At 41.5% G+C, this 22,188-nt stretch overlaps 1 protein-coding gene across 1 annotated transcript in view; it reads left to right on the top strand.

Moving 5' to 3' along the window:
* LOC116993230 (rho GTPase-activating protein 42-like) overlaps positions 1 to 20,112 on the top strand; it is a 149,997-nt gene extending 129,885 nt beyond the window's left edge. The window contains 12 exon segments of the mRNA XM_033053639.1: positions 30 to 104; positions 787 to 822; positions 825 to 870; positions 2,059 to 2,117; positions 2,894 to 2,999; positions 7,675 to 7,856; positions 10,896 to 11,039; positions 13,613 to 13,921; positions 13,924 to 13,992; positions 16,167 to 16,323; positions 17,466 to 17,528; positions 20,042 to 20,112. Of these exon segments, the coding sequence (XP_032909530.1) occupies positions 30 to 104; positions 787 to 822; positions 825 to 870; positions 2,059 to 2,117; positions 2,894 to 2,999; positions 7,675 to 7,856; positions 10,896 to 11,039; positions 13,613 to 13,921; positions 13,924 to 13,992; positions 16,167 to 16,323; positions 17,466 to 17,528; positions 20,042 to 20,087 (1,292 nt within the window). The 3' untranslated portion in view covers positions 20,088 to 20,112.
* The last annotated feature ends 2,076 nt before the right edge of the window (positions 20,113 to 22,188 follow it).

A 22,188-nucleotide genomic window follows, 5' to 3' on the forward strand; every position in this document is an offset into this window, starting at 1 on the left:
ATTTTCATTCACTTGTTTTCTCAATATAGGTATTACAATCCTAGGGCTGTACAGAATAGGTGGTGTAAATTCCAAGGTGCAAAAGCTGATGAATACCATATTTTGTAAGTATCTGAAGTGGACTTTTGTCAGTGTGCAGTGTGTATGCTGTGGTCCCTTTTGCCTTAACTGCAGTGCTCAGAAGAGTGTGTCATAATGTTCACAATTTTGTATGTGTGCTTACTGCCACTAAATTGAGTTCGCACTCTTAAAATGAATGATTCATCTGTAGTTTCTTGTGTGCATTAGTATTCACTTCTGCATGTTACACATGAGCAAATTACTAGTAAAAATTCTTTTCTTCTTCTGGCTTTAAAGTTCTGTTTATTGATATATATTTGGCTTGATCCACAAGTTCTCTAAAGTTTAGTTCCATTACAGATCATGGCTCACCTTAATGGATACTTGTTCCTGTCTTTCACTTTTCTTGCTAATTAATCTCTCTGATGCTTGTGTTTGCATGTCTAAGACAAATGAATTAGTAATTCTCTGTGGACTTGGGCTTACTTAACACTTTGATATAGTGCATAAAGTTAATGTTTACAGTTACTAACTATGAGCACTGAATTTATTTTTATTAATAATTTGGCAAAGATGAAAATATTTAAATTGATCAGATTGGTGGTTAGTCTAGCTAATAAATAAATAGTTGAGCTAAATGGCTGATCTAGTAGCTTTTGCTTTGCCACTTTTCTAGTTAATGTGTTATTCAAACTGTAACAAAACCCTAATTCAAATTTCTACCAGCCCCTAAATCACCTCCTGATATGGATATTGATATGGAATTTGGGACAATAAAACAATAACAAGTGGACTAAAAAACTACCTCAGGTAAGTATGATCCCACACAGTTCCAGTATTCCTTTTCTGGCCCATTAATCTTTGGCTTGTTAATATCATATAATGTTTCTTGTCTCCATTGCCATGGTAATAAATGAGTATTTTATTATCCTGCTTAATATTCTTGTTATTATGTATAATAATATACACCTTAACCTTTTTTAAGATAATCCTCCCTTATATACACCTAAATTCAATTAACTGCATGTTTTTATTTAATTTTTTTTATGATAACCACAAAGCATGTTGTGCTCAATCTTGTCTTTGTGAATCCCTTAAGTTGTGTACCATAAAATTTCATTACATTATGGTTGAATGAAAATCCCAGTGAAAGAATAGGTTTTTATCTTATGCTTTTAATATCTTCACAAATAAAATATCACTTCTGCCATTTTAGGATACAGAATATTCAAAAAATGTGGTACTTCTGAGATAACTCTTTTGGATCTCAATATATAATGTTCAATAGAGACATAATAAAAAGTATCCAACCCAGATGGTGGGTGTTCTATGCCTTCTACAAATCTAGATTTCCTAAACAAGTCACCTAACAAAGGGCAGCATCGGAAATCCCTATTAACATGGAAAATATGCCTTAGATTTATAACAGAATGCTCATGTGCATTTTTTTGAAAAGATTGGCTTTGGTTGAAGAAATTTGTAATACATCTTCAGAAGCACAAGTCATAGCAACTGTGTTTGTGAAATTAGGACATGATCGAGCAAGCAGGAGACGTGTGTTTGTGTCTGTAAGGCAACTCTCAGTTTGTCTTTCAGAGGATGACTCTTAAAATCTCTCAGATCAGGACTTCAGTCCAAAATTTCATCACATTTTTGCCTTTCTTGGGCAAAAGGTGTCTTCTGCACCCCACTATACTATGTCTGCAGCTGTATTTATTCCTGTCGTACAATATGGAAGACAGGAAACGTTGAGGCTCTGTGCTGAAGTAACATTTTCCTTATTAACTTATATGGTGACACCAGATTCCACTCAAATTGGTTTTCAGACAGTGCACATGACTGAGTTCTGTACTACTTGTAATCAGTCATCACTGCATTGGATTTCCCTGGACCAGTAGAACATCTTGCAGATGTGGAGGGCTATCATAATCACACTCATAAAACTTGGATTTTGAGTCTGTTTTAAATTTAAATTTTATTTCTTTTTTTTACAACAAGGTGTCTTTCAGAGCCACTGATGACTTTCAAGCTGCACAAAGATTTCATTGTTGCTGTTAGTAAGTAAAAAGTAAAATGATAAATGCGCTTTCATGAAAGTGATATTGTTTCTAACCTCTGATCTCCTCAGTCACTATCTTTACTTTTCTCCTTGCTCTAATATGCAGTGGTCCAGCCCTCAAAACAGAGAAGTCACACTAAATGAAGCTGTTCAATGGTTTGTTCTGATTGTTTAAGTGGTTCTGCCTGGCTGCCTTCTGCATGAAGTTTAGAACCCTCATTTAGATATTTGTTTGTTTGTTTGTTTCATATGGGCTGATAATTCTTTTGTGACATTCATCCCTCTCATCCAAGGACCTTTATTTTCCTAGCTTACCTTGAGAAATCAGAAAGGGCAAAAGTGAACTCCTTTTCACAAATGGAGTAATTGGATACAAAGATAGCAGAGATCATTTTTCTAATGACTTCAGTTTTGAATTTGAAGATATTTCTCCATTTTCTCTTGTCTTGATAAGAATAAAAGACACAAAATAATTTTATCTATTTTAATCTGTATTTTTTAGATTAAATCTTAGACTTGACTGAAGTAGCACATCAAGTCAATAATGCCATTAATTTGTTGGTTCTACTATTGATAGTAATTGCTTTAGGCGAGTTACTTGAAATACAGATTTCACAGTGTAATAAATATAATCAAATTTTCCTCATCATTTGAAAGCTAATTTTGTTTGGCTCCTCTTAATGCATGTTTGTGTTAGCATACAGGCACTGGTACCATTTGTAGTCACTTCTTAGCACATGTTCTGATTTTAACGATTTGTTTTCTGTTTAATAGAGTCAGATGATCAGAACTACAGAGTTGAGGCAGTGCATGCACTTGTGCATAAATTACCAGAGAAGAACAGAGAGATGCTGGACATCCTTATTAAGCACTTGGTCAAGTAATTATTTTTTATTTTTCTCTTTGGTGTTATTGTAAGATGTTATCATTTCTGCTTTAAATTTCTCAGTGTTGCTTAATCAGTTCTCTGTGTTGAAACAATGACACTTGAAATTCCAGTAATTTCACGATTATAAGCTGCACCATTTTGACTAAAATTTTGGTCCGAACTCGAAAGTGCAGCTTGTAATCAGGTGCGGCTTATAATCATGAAATTGCTGTACATTTGATTTCTAAAATGCTGTTCTCAACTGGAATAATACTCTCTGTAGAAAACAAATAAAAACATCATAAAGTGCTACCAAGATGGTCAACTATGTTTATAAAATAAACCCAGCCAATGTTTTCATTCATGTTCTTACTTGCTACAGGACTTGTAGCCAATTAAATTTAAGAAACATCTAACACTATGCCAAGGTTGATGGAAAACACAGGTTTGAATTTGTCTCAAAGTCCCACAGTGTTTCAGGAATGAAAAAGATTAAAAAGGAGATAGAATGAGATAAATCATATGATCATCCCTGTTCAAGTTTGATCTTATTTTTCTCTCTTGTAAATCTGAAGTGTAGTATCACTTGAAAGCACTAATATGAACTACTTTTATTTATATTTTGATAGCTACATAGATGTCCAACTTCTGAATTTCCCTTAACATTCCTTCAATTTTTAATTACATTTCTTTAAATTGTTGACCTTCTGTCTTCACAGAATTACACCTGGCATGTTCTGTGAGATTAAAAAAACAAGGTTTTTATTCTTTTAAATTTCTGTACATCTTTGGTTAGTTTTTGCTGGTATTTGCTCAGTACTTTTCAATATGTATTATTCTTTCTGATATAGGATGCTGTATATTGCATTTATCAGTCATCTACGAATGTGAATAGTAAAACAGTAGTTGTTCAGATAAGGCTCACATTGATTTCAGCATTTAGAAGACATGAGAAGAGTCCATGTTGTTTTCCTTCAGTTCACTAGGTCCCGATGTTTTACTTTTTTGATCACAGCTTGAGCTACAGGCTGCAGTAAGCTGTCTACAGTGGAGCCTAATGCAGTTTTGCTGCCTGTTACAGAAATAAGAACTTTGAACATTTCTTTGACAGGAAATCATTTAGCCCTAAAAAAATATTTTTAGCCCCTGGAGAACTAGCATTATAGCAAGCTGCTGTAAATGCATTCATTGCAAAACCTGGTTAGGCAGACCTTGCCTCTCATTAGAATTGGGCTGACACAGAAAGCCAGATGGAAAAAAGTTTCCTATGTTTCTTTACTCACAGAATTGGTTAATTAACTAAAAAATACAATACTTACTCCCCTAGAACCCTCAAAAAAGTGGAAGTATTTAATGCAGGATTAACAATTTTGTAAAAGCTGCTGGTCTGGAAGCTTCAAAATTAGAGAAATATATAAGTATAGGAACTGACATATTTGTCATCACAATTAATGTTAGCGAAGCATTCTTGACTTCTTTTCCTGGCCTCTTTATACTCAGATGCAATTCCAAAGAAAAGCCTACCTGTAGTATTCCTTTCTTTAATTGTTCTCTAACTCTTGCTTTTCTCATCTTTGTTGTGATCCTCATTTCATATTGACGTAATCTTAGTTTTACACTGAATGCCTTCAGTACTTTTTTTTCCCTCATTCAATTCATCCCTTCTAATTTCTACATACAGTAATTTCATGACTATAAGGCGCACCCTTTTGACTAAAATTCTCCCCCGAACCCGGAAGTGCGCCTTATAGTCTAGTGCACCTTATATGATGTACAAAGTTGTGGCATTTGCCACCCCGGAAGTGTGAGCCGTGAGCAGTGGGGGGAGCCAGCAGTGCCGCGGCAGCCGGGTGGAGGCGGGCCCAGGGGGCCCGTGGCACCACCCTGTTGGCTGGGCGGCCCCAGGGGCCCATGGCTGCTGGGTTGAGGCGGGGCCTCGGCCAGCAACCGCGCAGGGGGAGCTGGGGCAGGAACCTCGCTGCAAAAAAAAGTGCGCCTTATAGTCCGGTGCGCCTTATCTGATCTACAAAGTTGCAAATTTTGCCGACTCCCGGGGGATGCGCCTTATAGTCTAGTGCGCCTTATGGTCATGAAATTACTGTAATTTGCCAGCTGTTGTTTATGCTAGCAATTCTAATGAGACTCAATTTAAAATTAGTCTTTAGAGTGTATTAGCCATCTTCCTCCCTCATCTTTTTCCTACCATTGCGTGAAGATGAAATAAATGGCAGGTAAAGTGCCTAATTTTATGAAAATGGGAAAACTTGGGGGAAAAAAAGAATTCCAACCTCCTGTTTTCATCATTCTTCTGTTGAAAATCCAATTTCAAAGTGCATAATTTCCTTCTCTATATTTCTTTTAGCTGTTCAGTTCCTTTATAAATGCTTTTGCAGCAAAGTGAAAATACTGTAACTCTGGGTTATAAAATAAGAATAATGTTATTTTGTCTTGGTTTAAGTCATAAGGTCTTTACATCTTTGCCTAGCTTGACTTTTGTGTTACTGTGCAAATTTAAATAGGATCAGATGATGTAGGATGTAGATCACGCTAGAAACAAACAAACAAAACAGGCAAATCTTGAAAAGCACTCTGGAGAGACTTGATACTGCAAGGATACATAGTCAGTAGCCAGGCAAACATGACAAGTTTGCTGTTACTTTCCATGGGTAACTTATTTTTTGGTTTTTAAGCCTACCTAGTCAAATTATCTCTTTGAAAGAATGAATCATTCTTTGGTATGATTTAACAACACAATTTTTTTATGGTAGGTAGTTGGGAGTGTGCAGTCTGGCAGTATCACAGATATGCTGATGATACATCAAATGAAGAGATTCTGAGGAGAAAGCAATGGCATCTCCAGGAATGCCCTACAGCTACCTGGAATGCATGATTACCTCAGCTTGTGCCTGTGCTGTAGCCCAGCACCAGTAGGAGTAGGTCAGGGAAAAGTGGCTATCAAAATGATCCATTTGCAACCCTGAGTTCTTTTTCTTTTGCAAGAAATTGAGCCTTTGAAATACATTGTAGAAAGCTCTGTCTGGCAGCGGTGTTATTAAATTCGCCATTTCTTTTATTAATCAAACTCCTACATTTGTAACCAAGGAAACCCAAACATCAGACAAACACTACCTTCTCTCTTACACTCTAAGATTATAATGTTTGTGTAACAGACCTCTGCAGCACACAGAAGAGTAACATTGCTAAGGGAGGAGTTAAGTTTTTTATAGCATATCTAGAGCTGAGTTATTCAACATTCCAGTTTCATTGAAATACTAGTGGACTTCCCAATAGACCCTTAGTAATGTAAAATAAACATAAGATCTGTTTCAGAGAAAGTGAGATTAAGCTAAAAATGTGCTTGAACAATTGAGTCATTTTCATGATATGGCTTCCAAATAATGATCTCTGCCAGTGTGTCTGTCTGAGATAATATTTTGGAAAGTTTTGAGATAACTTATTGAAGCAATATAAGAAATATGGAAGAAGGTGGACATTTATTTTCCTACAGTTTATAATTGGGCTACCTCCTATACAAAACTGTTTCCCATATTTCTTCTGCCTCTTGGTGTGAATGGGGTGCTAAAATCTTCCTGTCTCAAATATGAGGGGAATGTTTTATAGATTTTACTATTTCTTAATTTTAAAAGTCGCAAGAGTTATTTTAATTGTGTAGGAAGTGGCTAAAAATGCTCAACTTGGCCAGATGCAATGCAGTGCAGTGAGAAGGAAGAGGAGAATGTGAACCAGTGCCTCATTATTAAATTCCGTTTGTTAACAGAGTCAATAAAATTAGGCAATAAGGTGATTTTAAAATCCTGACTTAGCATAATTTTCCTCAGGCATGAGGCACTAGGACAGCTTTGACTGGGGAATCACTGACAGTTTTTTCAAAGGATCTATGATGACACAGTTTTTATTTGGCAAATCTTAGTAGTAAGGAGAGAAATGGAACACTGAGTATTACTGGTTGAGATTTAACTATCTGATAAATTATTGGGAAAACTAAGCTTTTAAATTCTACATTAAAAAGAAAAAAACAATCAGGAAAGGTAAAGTATGTGATAAAAGAATATACAGAAGCAAAAGGTTAATATATTTTCAAGCCAGATGTCATTATGATCATCTATCATGATTATCTATGAGACAGAAACAGTAATTTCACTGAATCCATTGATCCCATGTTTTCATCAAATTGATAAAGAGATCCTATTGCAAATTAAGTGTTTTCAGTAACTAAACTTCATTCCTTTACATGAAAACTAAAGTATATGGTTGATCTGTGTTACTACAAAGCATTTTCAGTCAATCCCATTGAAAGTATGTAAGGACCTGTATAATGGTTGGAGAGAGATAGTGCTTGCCCTAAGACTTCTAAACTTCGGGTGTTCTAAATCTTTCTGTGTAGAACTCCAAATGCCTTTCCCTGCCAGGTGTATCAGAAACTGAAATGCTACTCTAGGAAGACGTGCTCATTATCATGTTATTGCATGACAGAGCCTTAATGGAAATAAAGTAGTTTTACTACATTGTATTTTGATTCTAGTGTAAGTAGAAGTTTTAAAAATGTATTTTAAAGAGAGGCATGTACTTGGGATCTTGAAAAGTAGTAGTCTTAGCAAATTTTTGCCTATTAAAATTGTAGTCTAGCACAACAATTAAATCACATATTGTTTGTGTTCACTTAAAGGGTATCACTGCACAGTCAACAAAATCTAATGACTGTATCCAATCTTGGTGTTATCTTTGGACCAACACTGATGAGAGCACAAGAAGAAACCGTGGCTGCTATGATGAACATAAAGTTTCAGAATATCGTCGTTGAAATTCTGATAGAGCATTATGAAAAGGTAGAAAGAAATTACCTGTTTTGTTATGAAGTGGAACTAAGATCTCATTTTCATTACCACAATTAAGTCCTTAAGGCTAAAGCTCCCAAAAATTGTAGAAGTTATTAATAGAAATAATAGCTTCTTCCCACTCCATGCTATTGATCTGTATTCCTAGAAAGTCTTTCCTGGCTGTGCAAGGTGTAAATCCAAGACGTAATCTCCCATGTTTTGAAGGCTTGCTCTGAACCTTCAGTTGCTTCATGAAGATTCTTCCTGAATCTAGAAACAGAAAAAGAAGGTCATAACTTCACTCCTGGCTGTTCCAACTCTTTCTTGCTACCACTGTAGGAAGATTCACTCTGGGTGAATGCACGGATTGAGTGCATCAGGTCAGAGTGTTTCTGACCATTGCTGTCCTTAGGGGACATATAAATTTCATAGTGGAGATTAGTCAGTAGAAGGGTTGAGAAAGACTTGAGCAGAAAATCTTACACACTTACTTTCAGTCACTCCCATTGTTGGTATCACCTTCACTGAAAAGGCCTCCCCAGATTTTTTGTTTTAATTTTAAAGTACAGTAGTTTCACAAATACAAGCCGCACGGATTATAAGCCGCACCCCCGGTGCCTCGACAATGTTGCTGTCTTTGTCAATAGATAAGCCGCACCCGGAATATTAGCCGCACTTTCGTTCGTCGCGAGAATCCGTGCGCAGCTTTCACAAATTGGCCAATTAGTAACAGGATCGCGGCATAGCGGGCTTTACTGGCTCGGGGCGGGGCCAGGCAGGCTCGGCCCGCTCATGGTTGCTGACGGGGCCGGCCGGGTGGTGCTGCAGCCGCCGCCGGGCTCACTGGCCCCCCTCTCCCGTCAGCAACGCCCCGCCGCTGCGTTAACGTACTCGCCCTGCCGGCGGGCCAGCCGCTGCCGCCGCTGGCAGGCATGCCGGCCGCGTCGCCGCTGCGTTAACGTAGTCGCCCTGCCGGCGGGCCAGGCACTGCCGCCGCTGGCAGGCATGCCGGCCGCGTCGCCGCTGCGTTCACGTAGTCGCCCTGCCGGCGGGCCAGGCACTGCCGCCGCTGGCAGGCATGCCGGCCGCGTCGCCGCTGCGTTAACGTAGTCGCCCTGCCGGCGGGCCAGGCACTGCCGCCGCTGGCAGGCATGCCGGCCGCGTCGCCGCTGCGTTAACGTAGTCGCCCTGCCGGCGGGCCAGGCACTGCCGCCGCAGGCAGGCATGCCGGCCGCGTCGCCGCTGCGTTAACGTAGTCGCCCTGCCGGCGGGCCAGGCACTGCCGCCGCTGGCAGGCATGCCGGCCGCGTCGCCGCTGCGTTAACGTAGTCGCCCTGCCGGCGGGCCAGCCGCTGCCGCCGCCGCCAGGCTCGCCGGCCGCCCCCTCCCATCTGCACCGCCGCCGCGTTTCCTCGCCCTGACCGGCACTGCAGGCCCCCGCACCGCCGGGCTCCCCAACGCTGCTGGCCCCGATTCTGCTGGGCTTCCCCCGCTGCCAGGCAGCCCCACCCGCCGGCCTTCCTGCTTCTGCCATGCTCCCCTGCACTGCTAGCCCCAGTTCTCCCGGGCTCCCCCGCCCTACTGACCCGGCTCTGCCGCCCCCCTGCCCCGCCCTGCTGGCTCAGGCTCTGCTGCCCGCCCCCCACACTGCTGGCCCCGCCTCTGCTAGGCTTTCCCACCTCAGCCGGGGCCGGCCGGGCTCCAGCTTGGCTTGGGGCTGCCGCGGGCTCTCACTTCCGTGTTGGCAGCTTTTAGAATTTTGTTAATGTATTAGCCGCCCCGGAATATTAGCCGCACTTCCGGGTTTCCACCAAAATTTTGGTCAAATTGGTGCGGCTTTTATTCGTGAAATTACTGTACTTGATTTCAGAATTCAGCTGAATATTCAAGACCTCCTTTACTTAGTAGTCAGAAGCAATTTTATTCTGGGGATCTTAGTTGAGCTATGTCATCTCCTCTGATGACTGACAAAACAAAGTGAAAAAGCTTTGAGTTTCTTTCATTACACATTACTCTGCTAAGAGGCAGTTCCCAGTCAATACCAGGATCCCCTGCACTGGTTGATCAGTAGGTGCTAACAGTACAGTACAGCTTGGTATCATCAGTTATATTTCATAGGGACTCCCCAAATGGCTATGAACCTGATAGTTTTCTTGGCTGTGATTGCAAAACAGATATATTGCATTTTTCTGACACTGAATTTTTTCTCCAGAAAATCAGAGCTCATTCAGCACAAAGACTATGACTGTACAACCAAAGTCCCCCTGCTCTATTTTTCTGTCTACAGATATGTTTTTTACATTGATGTGCTACTCACTAGTGCTTAATACAGGTTTAATGTACTCTAAGAACCTCTCAAGATGTCCACCAAAGTATTTCCTACTGTGGAAGTACATTTACTTTTTTCCACTTCTATGGCTGCCACAAGGGTGCATTTTCATGTTTTGCTGCTGCTTCTTTTGGGAATGCCCTATAGCTATAGGGCCCAGAAATCTTTTCAGAGACACCTTCTGGCATAGTTTCTCCTGCAGCAATGAAGTGTAAAATTGACGAGCTGTAGCAATGTTATGTAAAAGATAAGAACCAGGAGATGCCTTAAAGTTGTTCCTCATTAAACTTGACTCATTTGGTCAAATAAAGTTTTCTGAAATTTGATTTGATTCTAATAAGTTAGGACTGTGACAAATTTCTGTCCGGAACACAGAGGAAAAAAATCTACTTTGTCATAATATTTTTAAAAATATATTACTACTTGGAGAAGAGTCATTAGTAGGCACCTATTTTGTTTTACAATTTGAACTGTTAAGCCCTTCTTAACAAGAGCTAGAAAATAAATATATTTCAACAAATCAATACACATATTAAGTAAAGTTCAGCATTGTGGTTCTTGAGTTGTAAAATGAGATCAAAGCAAAGCTTATATTCCGTGACTTTATTCTTTCGTAACATGTGAGACTATTATAGTGTTAATTTCAAGCACAATGGGGAGGAAAACAAAGGGATTAATAATGAAAATGTAAGAGTACCTCTATTGTTTAATGTCATTTTCTCCCTTTTTTTAATCATGCAGATATTCATACTGCACCAGACCCCAATATTCCTCTTCCCCAGCCTCAGTCCCGATCAAGTTCAAGAAGAACAAGAGCAATTTGTCTCTCCACAGGTTCACGTAAACCCAAGGGGAGGTACACACCATGTCTAGCAGATCCTGACAGTAAGTTTGTCATTGCATACTGACTATCTTGCCTTTTATGTCATCTTTTAATTTTGTCTGAATAATATTCTATAAGCATCAACTTTTTACCCTCTATGAGTCACAGCAGCACTGTTGACTGACTGCAGTCCTCACTTTCCAGATGACGAAGGATGTTTGGTTGTAGGCAAGTCTTGCATTGCATACAGTGTTCAACATCATTTAAAGTGGACTTTACATTCTAATCTAAACTCAATCTACTTTGAAACTCAAGACTTCTTTCTATGATGTTCATCTCATTTGCTTGCAAGATGATTATTGGGGTTGGGAAACAGCAAATGCAGTCTTTTCTCCTAAAACAAATATAATTCAGTCAAGGATAGGAGATCAAAACCCTCACTCGGCTTTTTTCACGTGCATCACTGTGGTCATTGCTTTAGTCAGCTACTACCTTGGCTGCCAAAACCACTGAAACTTCGTTAGGTTTTCTGGATTAGAAACAAACTCTAATCTTCCTGGGAGAAGCAGTGTACTTATGACATGGCTTACTTTAACAGCAGGGAGCTATCTCTATAATTACAGTAATTTCATGACCATAAGGTGCACCAGAATATAAGGCGCACCCCCCGGGAGTCGGCAAATTTTGCAACTTTGTAGATCATATAAGGCGCACTGGACTATAAGGCGTGCTTTTTTTTTTTGCAGCGAGGCTCCACGCCCAGCCCCCGTGCGGTTGCTGGCTGAGGCCCCTCCTCAACCCAGCAGCCATGGGCCCCCGGGCCCACCTTCACCCAGCAGGGTGGTGCCACGAGCCCCCCGGCCCACCTTCACCCAGCAGCAATGGGCCCCCGGGACTGCCTGGACCCGATAGGGGTGGTGCCGCGGGCCCCCTGGCCCGCCTCCACCTGGCAGGGGCGGTGCCGCTGACCCCTGACCCCGCCTCCAGCTGGCTGCCGTGGCACTTCCGGCTCCCCCACGGCTCACGGCTTCCACTTCCGGTTTGGCAAATTTCGCAACTTTGTAGATAATATAAGGCGCACCGCACTATAAGGCGCACTTCCGGGTTTGAGGGAAAATTTTAGTCAAAAGGGTGAACCTTATAGTTGTGAAATTACTGTAATTTCTTCTTTAGAATGCTTACTTAATTTTATATAGATGTAATTAAAAGTTTTACTTCATTCATTCTCATCCATTTGGGTCACCACTTTTTTACATACTGCTGTACCAGTGAGGAGTATTGAAACTTTATAAAAGTTAAGTAATTTACAATTCCACTACTGCAAAAGACTTCCTAAAGTATTTCTGTGTCCCTTGGTTCTTCAAAAACATTTATTTGAGACTGGTTCAGTAAGTTAATCTGTTCTTGAGGATCCGTAGTAGTTCTGAAGTCTGTAATGTAAGAAATCTATCCTCACTATATTCTTGCACAGCTGCTGCATTTTCCTCATGCCAATGTTACTTGTTTCCTGCCAGAGAGAGTTTAAATACTAAATAACAATAGCTCCCTGCACACAGATTGCAAATGTGAATGACATGGGATCCCAAGTAAGAAGTTACAAAGGATCAGTCAGTTACACTCACCAGAGGACAAACTGGGCACGTTTCAGGTGTTTTCACTGTGTAACTGCAATGAATGAATATCACTCTAAAAAAGGGATTTTTTCTGTGCAAGTATTTTGCAGAGTGTATGCAGGCTTCTTCAGGCTATGCCAGGGGAGATTCAGGCTGGACATCAGCAAGAATTTCTTCACTGAAAGGCTTGTCAAGCATTGAAACAGACTTACCAGGGAAATGGTGGAGTCGCCATCCCTGACAGTATTCAAGAAATGACATGGCATTTAGTGCCATGTTTCAGTTGACGTGGTGGTGTTCAGTCAGAGGTTGGATTCGATGATCTTGGGGATCTTTTCCAACCTAAATGATTGTATGACTTCTATGATACTATGATTGGTGGCAGTTTGATTGCCACTAGGTTTGATCCAACAACTCTCCACTTGTGTTTTGCTTATTAGCTGAAACTCAGCACTTGTATAAACAAGTTTCAATTAATGTCTCACTTGTGCCCTGAAATGCTGAGGTAGAAGCAGAGGTACTCTTCTTACCAAATATAAGGTGTGGCAGGAGACAAGTAAGAGGGAGCCAAGGCTTCTGGCAATAGCATTTTCAGAGTACTAGATGGTTTTAAGTTATCATTTAAATGAAGCACAGACACAACTATAATGTAGGAAATAAAGGAAATCTATATGGTGTGAGAAAAGAGATGCAGGTTTCATATGGTAAGGAATGATAAAAAATTATAGAAAATACATCTGACAAACAATGCATCGACCAGTCTTGCAACTTTCAAGGGACTAATGCTCTGTAAATAGACAAGATGAATCTTCAAGTTGTAAATGAAAAAAAGAGTTGAGTTCTTCTGAAGAAAGAGTTGTGTTCTGAAAAAAGAGTTGTGTTCTTCTGCCTTAAACCACAGATTAATGAATTTGATAACTAATAAGGTACAAAAGGGCTAAAAGTGACATGAAAGAAATGCAGGACTGGAAAAGGCAGATTGTTTTTCTTACTCTCTCTCCCTCCCCCTGCCTCCTCTCTAGGTGACTCATACAGCAGTAGCCCTGACAGCACTCCCATGGGCAGCATTGAGTCTCTGTCTTCTCACTCCTCTGAGCAGAACAGCACCACCAAGTGCACGCCCTCACAGCCAAGGGAGAAATCGGGAGGGATTCCATGGATCGCCTCTCCCGCTTCTTCTAATGGCCAGAAAAGTTCAGGCCTGTGGACTACAAGTCCAGAATCCTCATCAAAGGAGGATACAACCAAAACAGATGTGGAATCAGACTGCCAAAGTGTAGCTTCTGTCACTGGACCAGAAAATGCCTCTCCACCAACAGACCTGACCAAAAGAGTTCCTACAGTCTGTCTGGGATGAAAAGGTCATCAGCATCTTCCCTTAGGTCAATTCCATCCGCTGAAGGTAATTTCCAAGGTCTTTTATCAGATCAGTTTTAACTTATGCATCACAAAACAGGAGCTGGGTCTGAAAGCAAATGATACTCATTAGTCCTGTTTGTTAGTTAGTTTGTTTGTTTTTAATTTTTGTGGTATGTTGTTTCAGTTTTCAAACTGTTTCCGATATTTCCATATTTCCATTGCTTATAACCTAGAAAGTTCACACAGCTTAAAAGATATGTTTCTCAAATTTAGATCACTCTATCCTCCTACGATTCATCTATAATTTATCAATTTATGATACTATAATAGTATATTATATTACAGTAGTTTCACGAATACAAGCCGCACGGATTATAAGCCGCACCCCGGTGCCTCGACAATGTTGCTGTCTTTGTCAATAGATAAGCCGCACCCCGAATATTAGCCGCACTTTCGTTCGTCGCGAGAATCCGTGCGCAGCTTTCACAAATTGGCCAATTAGTAAGAGGATCGCGGCATAGCGGGCTTTACTGGCTCGGGGCGGGGCCAGGCAGGCTCGGCCCGCTCATGGTTGCCGACGGGGCCGGGTGGCCCAGCTCAGCGCCACGGCTCGGCGGGGCTGCCCGGGTGGTGCTGCCGCCACCGCCGGGCTCGCTGGCCCCCCTCTCCCGTCAGCACCGCCCTGCTGCCGCGTTCGCTAGCCCAGCTGGCAGGGCTGCCGCCGCCGGGCTCGCCGTCCGCCCCGCTGCCGCTTTCGCTCGCCCCGCTGCCGCTTTCGCTCGCCCGCGCCGCGCCTCGCGAGCGCCGCGCCCGCCCGCGCCGCGCCCGCCCCGCGGCGCTTTCGCGGCGAGCGGCGGCGCTTTCGCGAGCGGCGGCGGCGCTTTCGCGGCGAGCGGCGGCGCTTTCGCGAGCGACGGCGCTTTCGCTCGCCGGGCGGCGCTTTCGCGAGCGCCGCTTTCACTCGCCCCGCCGGCAGGGCTGCCGCCGCCGCCACCAGGCTCGCCGGCCGCCCCCTCCCGTCTGCACCGCCGCCGCGTTTCCTCGCCCTGGCCGGCACTGCAGGCCCCGCACCGCCGGGCTCCCCCACGCTGCTGGCCCCGATTCTGCTGGGCTTCCCCCGCTGCCAGGCAGCCCCACCCGCCGGCCTTCCTGCTTCTGCCATGCTCCCCTGCACTGCTAGCCCCAGTTCTCCTGGGCTCCCCCGCCCTGCTGGCTCAGGCTCTGCCGCCCGCCCCCGACACTGCTGGCCCCGCCTCTGCCAGGCTTTCCCACCTCTGCCGGGGCCGGCCGGGCTCCAGCTTGGCTTGGGGCTGCCGCGGGCTCTCACTTCCGTGTTGGCAGCTTTTAGAATTTTGTTAATAGATTAGCCGCCCCGGAATATTAGCCGCACTTCCGGGTTTCCACCAAAATTTTGGTCAAATTGGTGCGGCTTGTATTCGTGAAATTACTGTACTCTATATTAGAAATATTAATATTAGAGGTATTGTGCTTGTATTTTGGGATCTGTGTATTATGATGGCTTTTAAAGCATTATTAAGCGTTGATTGGTCTTTGGCATAAGGAGAGAAGCAGATGCAGTTTTCATCTTGCAGAACATCCATGGAAAGAAGTCCACTGATAAGTCACCTGAAAGGACACATGTGGACAGGGCTTACATTCATTAAAAGGACTTCTTTTGTGTTCTATACATATAGATTTACTATACAGTGGCAATTCATGGTCATGTTTAAGGCAAATCATAGTCATTATTTGTAAGATTTTTTTTAAACCTCATGAAGCTTTTGTGGATATCAAAATGTTAATTTTTACAAATTATTGTGGTCTGATTTCATACTGCTTTGATCAGTTGACTTTTTGAGAACCATTTTCCTGTGAATTTTTTTCAATTTTATGCAAAGTGCTATTTAATAAATGTTTTTATTGTCACTTTTTAGTGATTATTCAAGCTAGATGTATGATTGCAATGTAATTTCTCAGCCTTCTCAGTTTTAGCGTCATTTCCTCATTCTTTCTGTTGATTTTTTTCTCCTGGCTTTTTGCCTGAAAGTTTGTTTCTTCTCACTCTTATTAACTAGTTTGTCTACCTGTTTGATTACTAAAAAAAGGAAAAAAAAACCTCTCAACAACAACAGCACAACCTTTGCTTTGCACAGTTATGCACGTTGTAAACAACTTCAAATCAGCTTTAATGTTCCCTATAATTTGGTGGTTTTTTAGGTAACAAAAGCTGCAGTGGGTCTATACAGAGCTTATCTTCAACAGATACCAAAGATACACCAAAGGCTCCACCAAACCCTGATTTGCCTCCCAAAATGTGTAGGAGATTAAGATTAGATACTGCATCGAGTAATGGCTATCAAAGACCGGGATCTGTGTAAGTCAATAAGGCTCTTCGGAGATTTGTGTTGTTACAGTATTGTCCCTTATAAAGTGACTCCATAGACGTACATAAGTAACTGAAAAAGCATGCATGAATACTTCCGTTTATTATTTCTGCATTTGTTAATTATTTATCTAGTTTTGTTAAAATTGTAAACAAAGGAGATGGCACAAAACCTGCGTAAGTCAGTTGAAAGACTACCATTGACTTTATTAAACTGGAGACAAGGTAAAAATGTTTCCCAGAAAAATGATTAGTATTATTGTCTCTTGATCTTCCAGAATTTAATGTTTCAAGGAACAAAAATGCTACTTACTGTCTATTATGTTAGTTCAAAAAGATTATCAGATTTTGTTTGTGAAAGTCCAAAACTGGAAGAATTAAGAAGAAAACGAAACCAGCCTTCAGCTCTAAAGCGTCTTCAGTTGCTGCATGATAAATAGTTGATTTCTAACTGTTGGGGTTTGGTTTGGTTTGGTTTGGTTTGGTTTGGTTTGGTTTGGTTTTGGTTTGGTTTGGTTTGGTTTTGGTTTAGTTTTATTTCTTAAAAACTGAAAGGAAAATAGTTCTCAGTGATAGAGATTGTAATTTAGCCTTATTTGGGTTTGAGATTTGGGTCAATAATGTTTCTCAGTGCTTTCAGAAGACTGAAAAGTCAGATTTCTCCTGGTCTGACTTTAACCCAGCATATCTCTGTCCCTATGAACAAGTGATTTCCAGATCTGCAGAGCATCAAGAAGTTCTTCAAATACTGCAGAATATCATTCAGCCTTTCCACTTCGTAAACTGGAAGGGATCACTGTAGCCATTCCACAGACCCTTGTGTCTTACTTAAACAGGGAATTCTGCACAACTCAGAGTTCCAGCATGATAGTGATAGACTATAGATATATCTATTGGCCATCCATGAATATAGTTTTAAACACAAGATGTTGAGGTTTCCGTTGGAGACTCAGCACAGCACTGGAGCATGCAGAAGTCCATGGCCCCAGTTAGGTTATGCTCTTAAAAAGTCTAGTGAATAGGGATGTAAATGAATAATTAAAAAAAAAAATTAAAATGTGTTCATGTCTTTAGATGATTAAAAGTGATTATAATGTGTGTAGTATAAAGCAAGGTGGTGCATTTATTTTCAGAGTGGCTGCAAGAGCACAGTTGTTCGAAAGTGCTGGTTCACTTAAACAAGTTTCTTCAGGACGGTAAGTGCTACAAGCTGTTTAACATTCTGTAAAATCCTTTCTGTTTTGCTAGCTTCAGAGATTGAAAGAGGAGTGTTGGAGCTTTGTTCTGTGTCCTTTGGACAGCATCATGTGGCATGTGAAATTTTTTTGGTTTGTTAAGCTCATCCTTTCTTCAAAAGAAAGATAAATTTCATGGAGAATAACAGCCAGTCTGGTTATTCTGTCACCATGGGGAATAGTGAGGGAGGCTCAAGTCAGCTGTCTGCTTAAGGACACAGATACACTAGAAAATTATTAGTATTTAAATTAGGGTGCTGTGCTTTCTCCATACAGCTGTTTGAATGGAATAGCTTCAGCAGAGTAGCAAACCTGTTTTATGGTAATTTGCTCATATCAGCAGGTCTGGAGTAACATCTACAGTAATTTCACAACTATAAGGCGCACCCTTTTGACCAAAATTTCGGCCCAAACCCGGAAGTACACCTTATAGTCTGGTGCACCTTATATAATGGACAAAGTTGCGAAGTTTGCCAACCCGGAAGTGTGAGCCGCAATGGGGGCCGGTGCCGCAGGAGCGCCGAGTCGCAAGGGGAGCAAGTGGCCGTGGCTGGCAGGAGCCACGCGGGGAGGGAGGGAGCTGTCCCTGGCCACTGCGTGGGGAAGGAGGAGCCGCCGCCGCTGGCCCAGCATGAGCGGCGCGGGGAAGGAGGGAGAGAGCAGCTGCCGCCACCGGCCTGGCACAAGCAGTGCGGAGAAGGAGGGACCAGGCAACCACAGAAGCCGTGAGCTGCAGCCACCCCGAGTCAACCCAGACCGCGTGCAACCCCAAGCTACCCCACACCGCGGGCAGCCCCGAACAACCATGAACCGCAGCCGCCCTGAACTGCACCTCACCAGACGGCGCAAGGGCAGACAGGAGTGCCGAGGCCCAAGGCATAGGGAAGGTGCCTGGGGCTGCATTTAAAGGCTACGCCAATCTGTGAAAAATGTTTGCAAATTGAGCACCTGCCAGTAAACCTTGCTATTGTGTGATTCCGTTACTAATTCGTTACTTTGTTACTCGCGGCGCAGCTCCTCACCACACAAAAAACGTGTGCCTTATAGTCCGGTGCGCTTTATATAATGTACAAAGTTGCGAAATTTGCCGGCTCCCAGAGGTGCGCCTTATAATCCGGAGCGCCTTATAGTTGTGAAATTACTGTACTTTAGAAAGTTCAAGATTAACTTGGTCAGGATTTCTGTTTTTGCCATCAAATCTTCCATGCCTCAGTGTCTGTCTGGAGAAACTGTTGACCTTTCTTCTTGATAGTGTGCAGCAGGAAGTATTGACATTTTCTTCACAATTGTTTGCGTTTAATTTGATTCATTTTCATATTAAATGAATTTAAAATGTTCTAGTAAGTGTTCATCTAGGAAGCAGTATCTATCCCCTTACAATTTACAGACAAAGCAGATAAGTAAATAGATGTAGGAAAACATCTGTCTGTCTCCTCACTGTCCCAACTTTTCAAATTTTTTGAGATGGAACACAGATTTAGAGCAGATCACTGCTTTACTCACTGATAAAACCCACAACTTACCAAAACTATTGAGCAATGAAGAAAATATGTCAATCCATGAATCCAGAAGGAGTAGCCTAAAGTAGCACAGATGTAAAGGAAGATGCCAACATACTGAAATGTGTGGCCATGGAATGTAGCTGTCCTCTCAGGCAACTCTAGCAGGGCAGGGAAAGAAAAAGCTCTTCTGCAAAGACCTATTGATTTTGTGAGAGAAGCAACTTTCAGGAATCAAGAATCTTCTTGTTTGATGTAGTACATGAACTGTAAGATGAACAAAGAGAAGGTTGGAAGGGGAGGAAAGGGGTATGAAGAAAAGACCAGGGCAATAATTTGAGGAACAAAAGTATAAGTGCAGGGCCTGGAATGTTCTTAAGCCAGTGCCCTAAGTTGAAAGCAATTACTGCTTCACCAGTCCTGCATCATTTCATCTTCCACACTGTTCCTTTTCTTATTTTGTATTACTTCCTTCGTTCAAGCTCTCCTCTGTTGTTCCTTCAGAGCCTGTGACACCTGTATCTGTTATAAAAAGCATGTAAGAAGCAAAAATCTGACAAAGGAAAAAGCAGCAGTTTGGTAATGGATGCTGAGAGCGGATAACAAAGGCAGAAACACTGAAAGGCTGAATAGCTCCTCTACTTCAGCCTTCATAAGAAGGCAGAAGAGTAACAGGAGCAAGGAGAAAGGAAAATGAGAAAGGGGAAGAAATCAGAAGTAGCTCAGTTGTTCTTATAGTGCTGTTTGTCTGAGTATGATTTTGCGATTTAGAGCCAGCTATTATTTAGCTGCATTTTATGAACATGAAGGCTGATTTAAAACCATAGAATAGCCTTTTCTTTTCTTTTTTTTCTTTTTTTTTTTTTTTGATTTTTTTTGTTTTTGTTTTGAAGTGTGTAGAATTTGTGGTAAATTGATCATGCAGTAGAAAGGCCTCCTGTGTTCATAATTCTGCTAACCAATGAATATATGCAGGGCCAAGTGTAACGCAGAGAAACTATTTTTGAGCTGCTTGGTTTGATACCAGAAATACTCAAGTCAAGACAGTATTGGACTCTCTGCATGGGTAATTTACCTTGCCAAGATAAATTTTAAGGTACTGCTGAACTATGCATTATAGAATGTAACTTCTTCCCTGCTTGAAGCACCTGTTGCCTGTTGTGGTCTTTTGTATAGATGGCAGATCAAAAGCACTTGTATGGCTTTGCAGTCTCACACTGTATTCCAGAAGGTAATTCTGCTCTTGATATTTTACTGCCTCAGTGATCCTACTTAATTCCTTCTTCCACACAGTGTTTGCAACCCTGCTTTCTGACTTTGTATGATGCAACAGGTCTATAATGAGTGCGTGTGTCTTGTAATGCATTGTTTGACCTGTTTTCTCTCCCTGTATACATGAGTATATGCTCCTGTACCACTAAAGGGTTTTTCTAGTCAGAAAGAACACTAGAGACCACAGTACATGTGTTAGGATTAGACAGGGAAGACCAAAATTTTATGCCCTGTCCAACCTGTGCACTCTTTTTCCAATCACAGAGTTACTTTGACTTCTGTCTTCCTGTTTCCTGATTTGAAGTTTAGTATTCATCATTATTCATCTCCCTCACTGTGGTATTAAGCTACTGTACACTGAGACCATCTCTGTCACTAATCTAGCATGCTCTTGAAAGAGGTGAAGGAGTTTTCTTACTGTTTTCACAGACACTGCAGTTAGAGAAGTCAGCCAGGCCTGAGGTCTGTTTATTTCAGCTGCTGTACAGAAATGCACCAACAACATAATCCCTGAATCTGCATAATCTTGACTTTGATGTAGTGGTGCACAGAAAGTCAAGTCTCCTGAAGTGAGAAACTCCATCAGAAGAGGAATTTTCATTAGAAAAATGGGAAGGAGTAGGTGACAGCAAAAGGTTCAGCCTTTCAGCAGGACCCCTAGGTGCCAGGGGGACTTCAGTAGGAGCAGATTGATGTTTGAAGCCCTCTAGACCTATGCTCCTTCCCAGCCATACATTAAACATCCTTTTCCTGTCATTCTTTTGTTTTTATTTTCATGCTATATTTTTTCATTTCCTAAAACACCTTGCTCAGACCAGGCCAGTGTGTTTTAATTGGGCTTGGTTTGAGTCTGCCATTTCCAGGGCTCTACAAACCTTTCTTCTTCCTGCAGGATAATATTAACTGGTGGTCATCTGAGAGAGATTCGTATGTTTTTCCTCATTGATTCCTTCCTCTTCTGTCTTGGTCTTGCTAAATTGAAAAGTCATTAGGGAGGAGCATAGTTTTAAAGCTTGTTTATTGTTCAAAATAGTTATTTTATTATTATTTATTATTATTATTACCTCAAGTACTGTTGACTGCATAGTCAAGCAAAAGAATTTATGATCTGATGAGTACTGATCATTTGACTGCTAGTATATTTATCATTATGGACTCAAAACAACCATAATAGGAAGTAAGGAAATGGAAAATGCATTTTTCTCATCTGGAATCTACCCAGTAAGATCATGGAAAGAAGGAACTTCTAGGAAATGTGGTAACATTTTCTGAAGTTGCTTTTTTTCCCTCTGCCCTAAACAACATGAATCACACTCCCCTCATGTTATTAGCATCATCTTAAAAACACTGTAATAGATGATGGTGATGTTATCACATGCTTTTTAACAGCCTTGTTTCTAAGGAGAACAGCATTAAAACCATCAATAAGAATGTCCATTTTCATGATCACAAACAAAATGCCCAAGAACCTGCAAGCTCATTTCATGAGTAGTGCCTCCAAATGGGTAGGGTTGAAGTAATAATAGATATGAGAACCTAAATAATCAAATCAAGTGTGGAGGCAGTAACCAGATGCTTGAAAATTGCTCCAGAATTATGAGTAAATTTTCTTAAATTTTTCACTCATTATACCATCCCAGATGGTTTGTAGATAACTTTGTAATTGCTCTGTCTCAGGAGAAAGGTAGTGTGAAGAATCCTATCATTCATTAGCTTTGAGAAACTGACTTCTTGTGTTTCTCTATCTTTGTAAATGTAAAGTGCTGAGAACCTTTCTCTTTCCATAGGAGATTTTTAGATGTCTTTTCAATTTTAGAAATTCTGTGACTGTATAATTCTAAGACAGAGTC

The sequence above is a fragment of the Catharus ustulatus genome, chromosome 2 (assembly GCF_009819885.2).
Source record: "Catharus ustulatus isolate bCatUst1 chromosome 2, bCatUst1.pri.v2, whole genome shotgun sequence".
Lineage (NCBI taxonomy): Eukaryota > Metazoa > Chordata > Aves > Passeriformes > Turdidae > Catharus > Catharus ustulatus.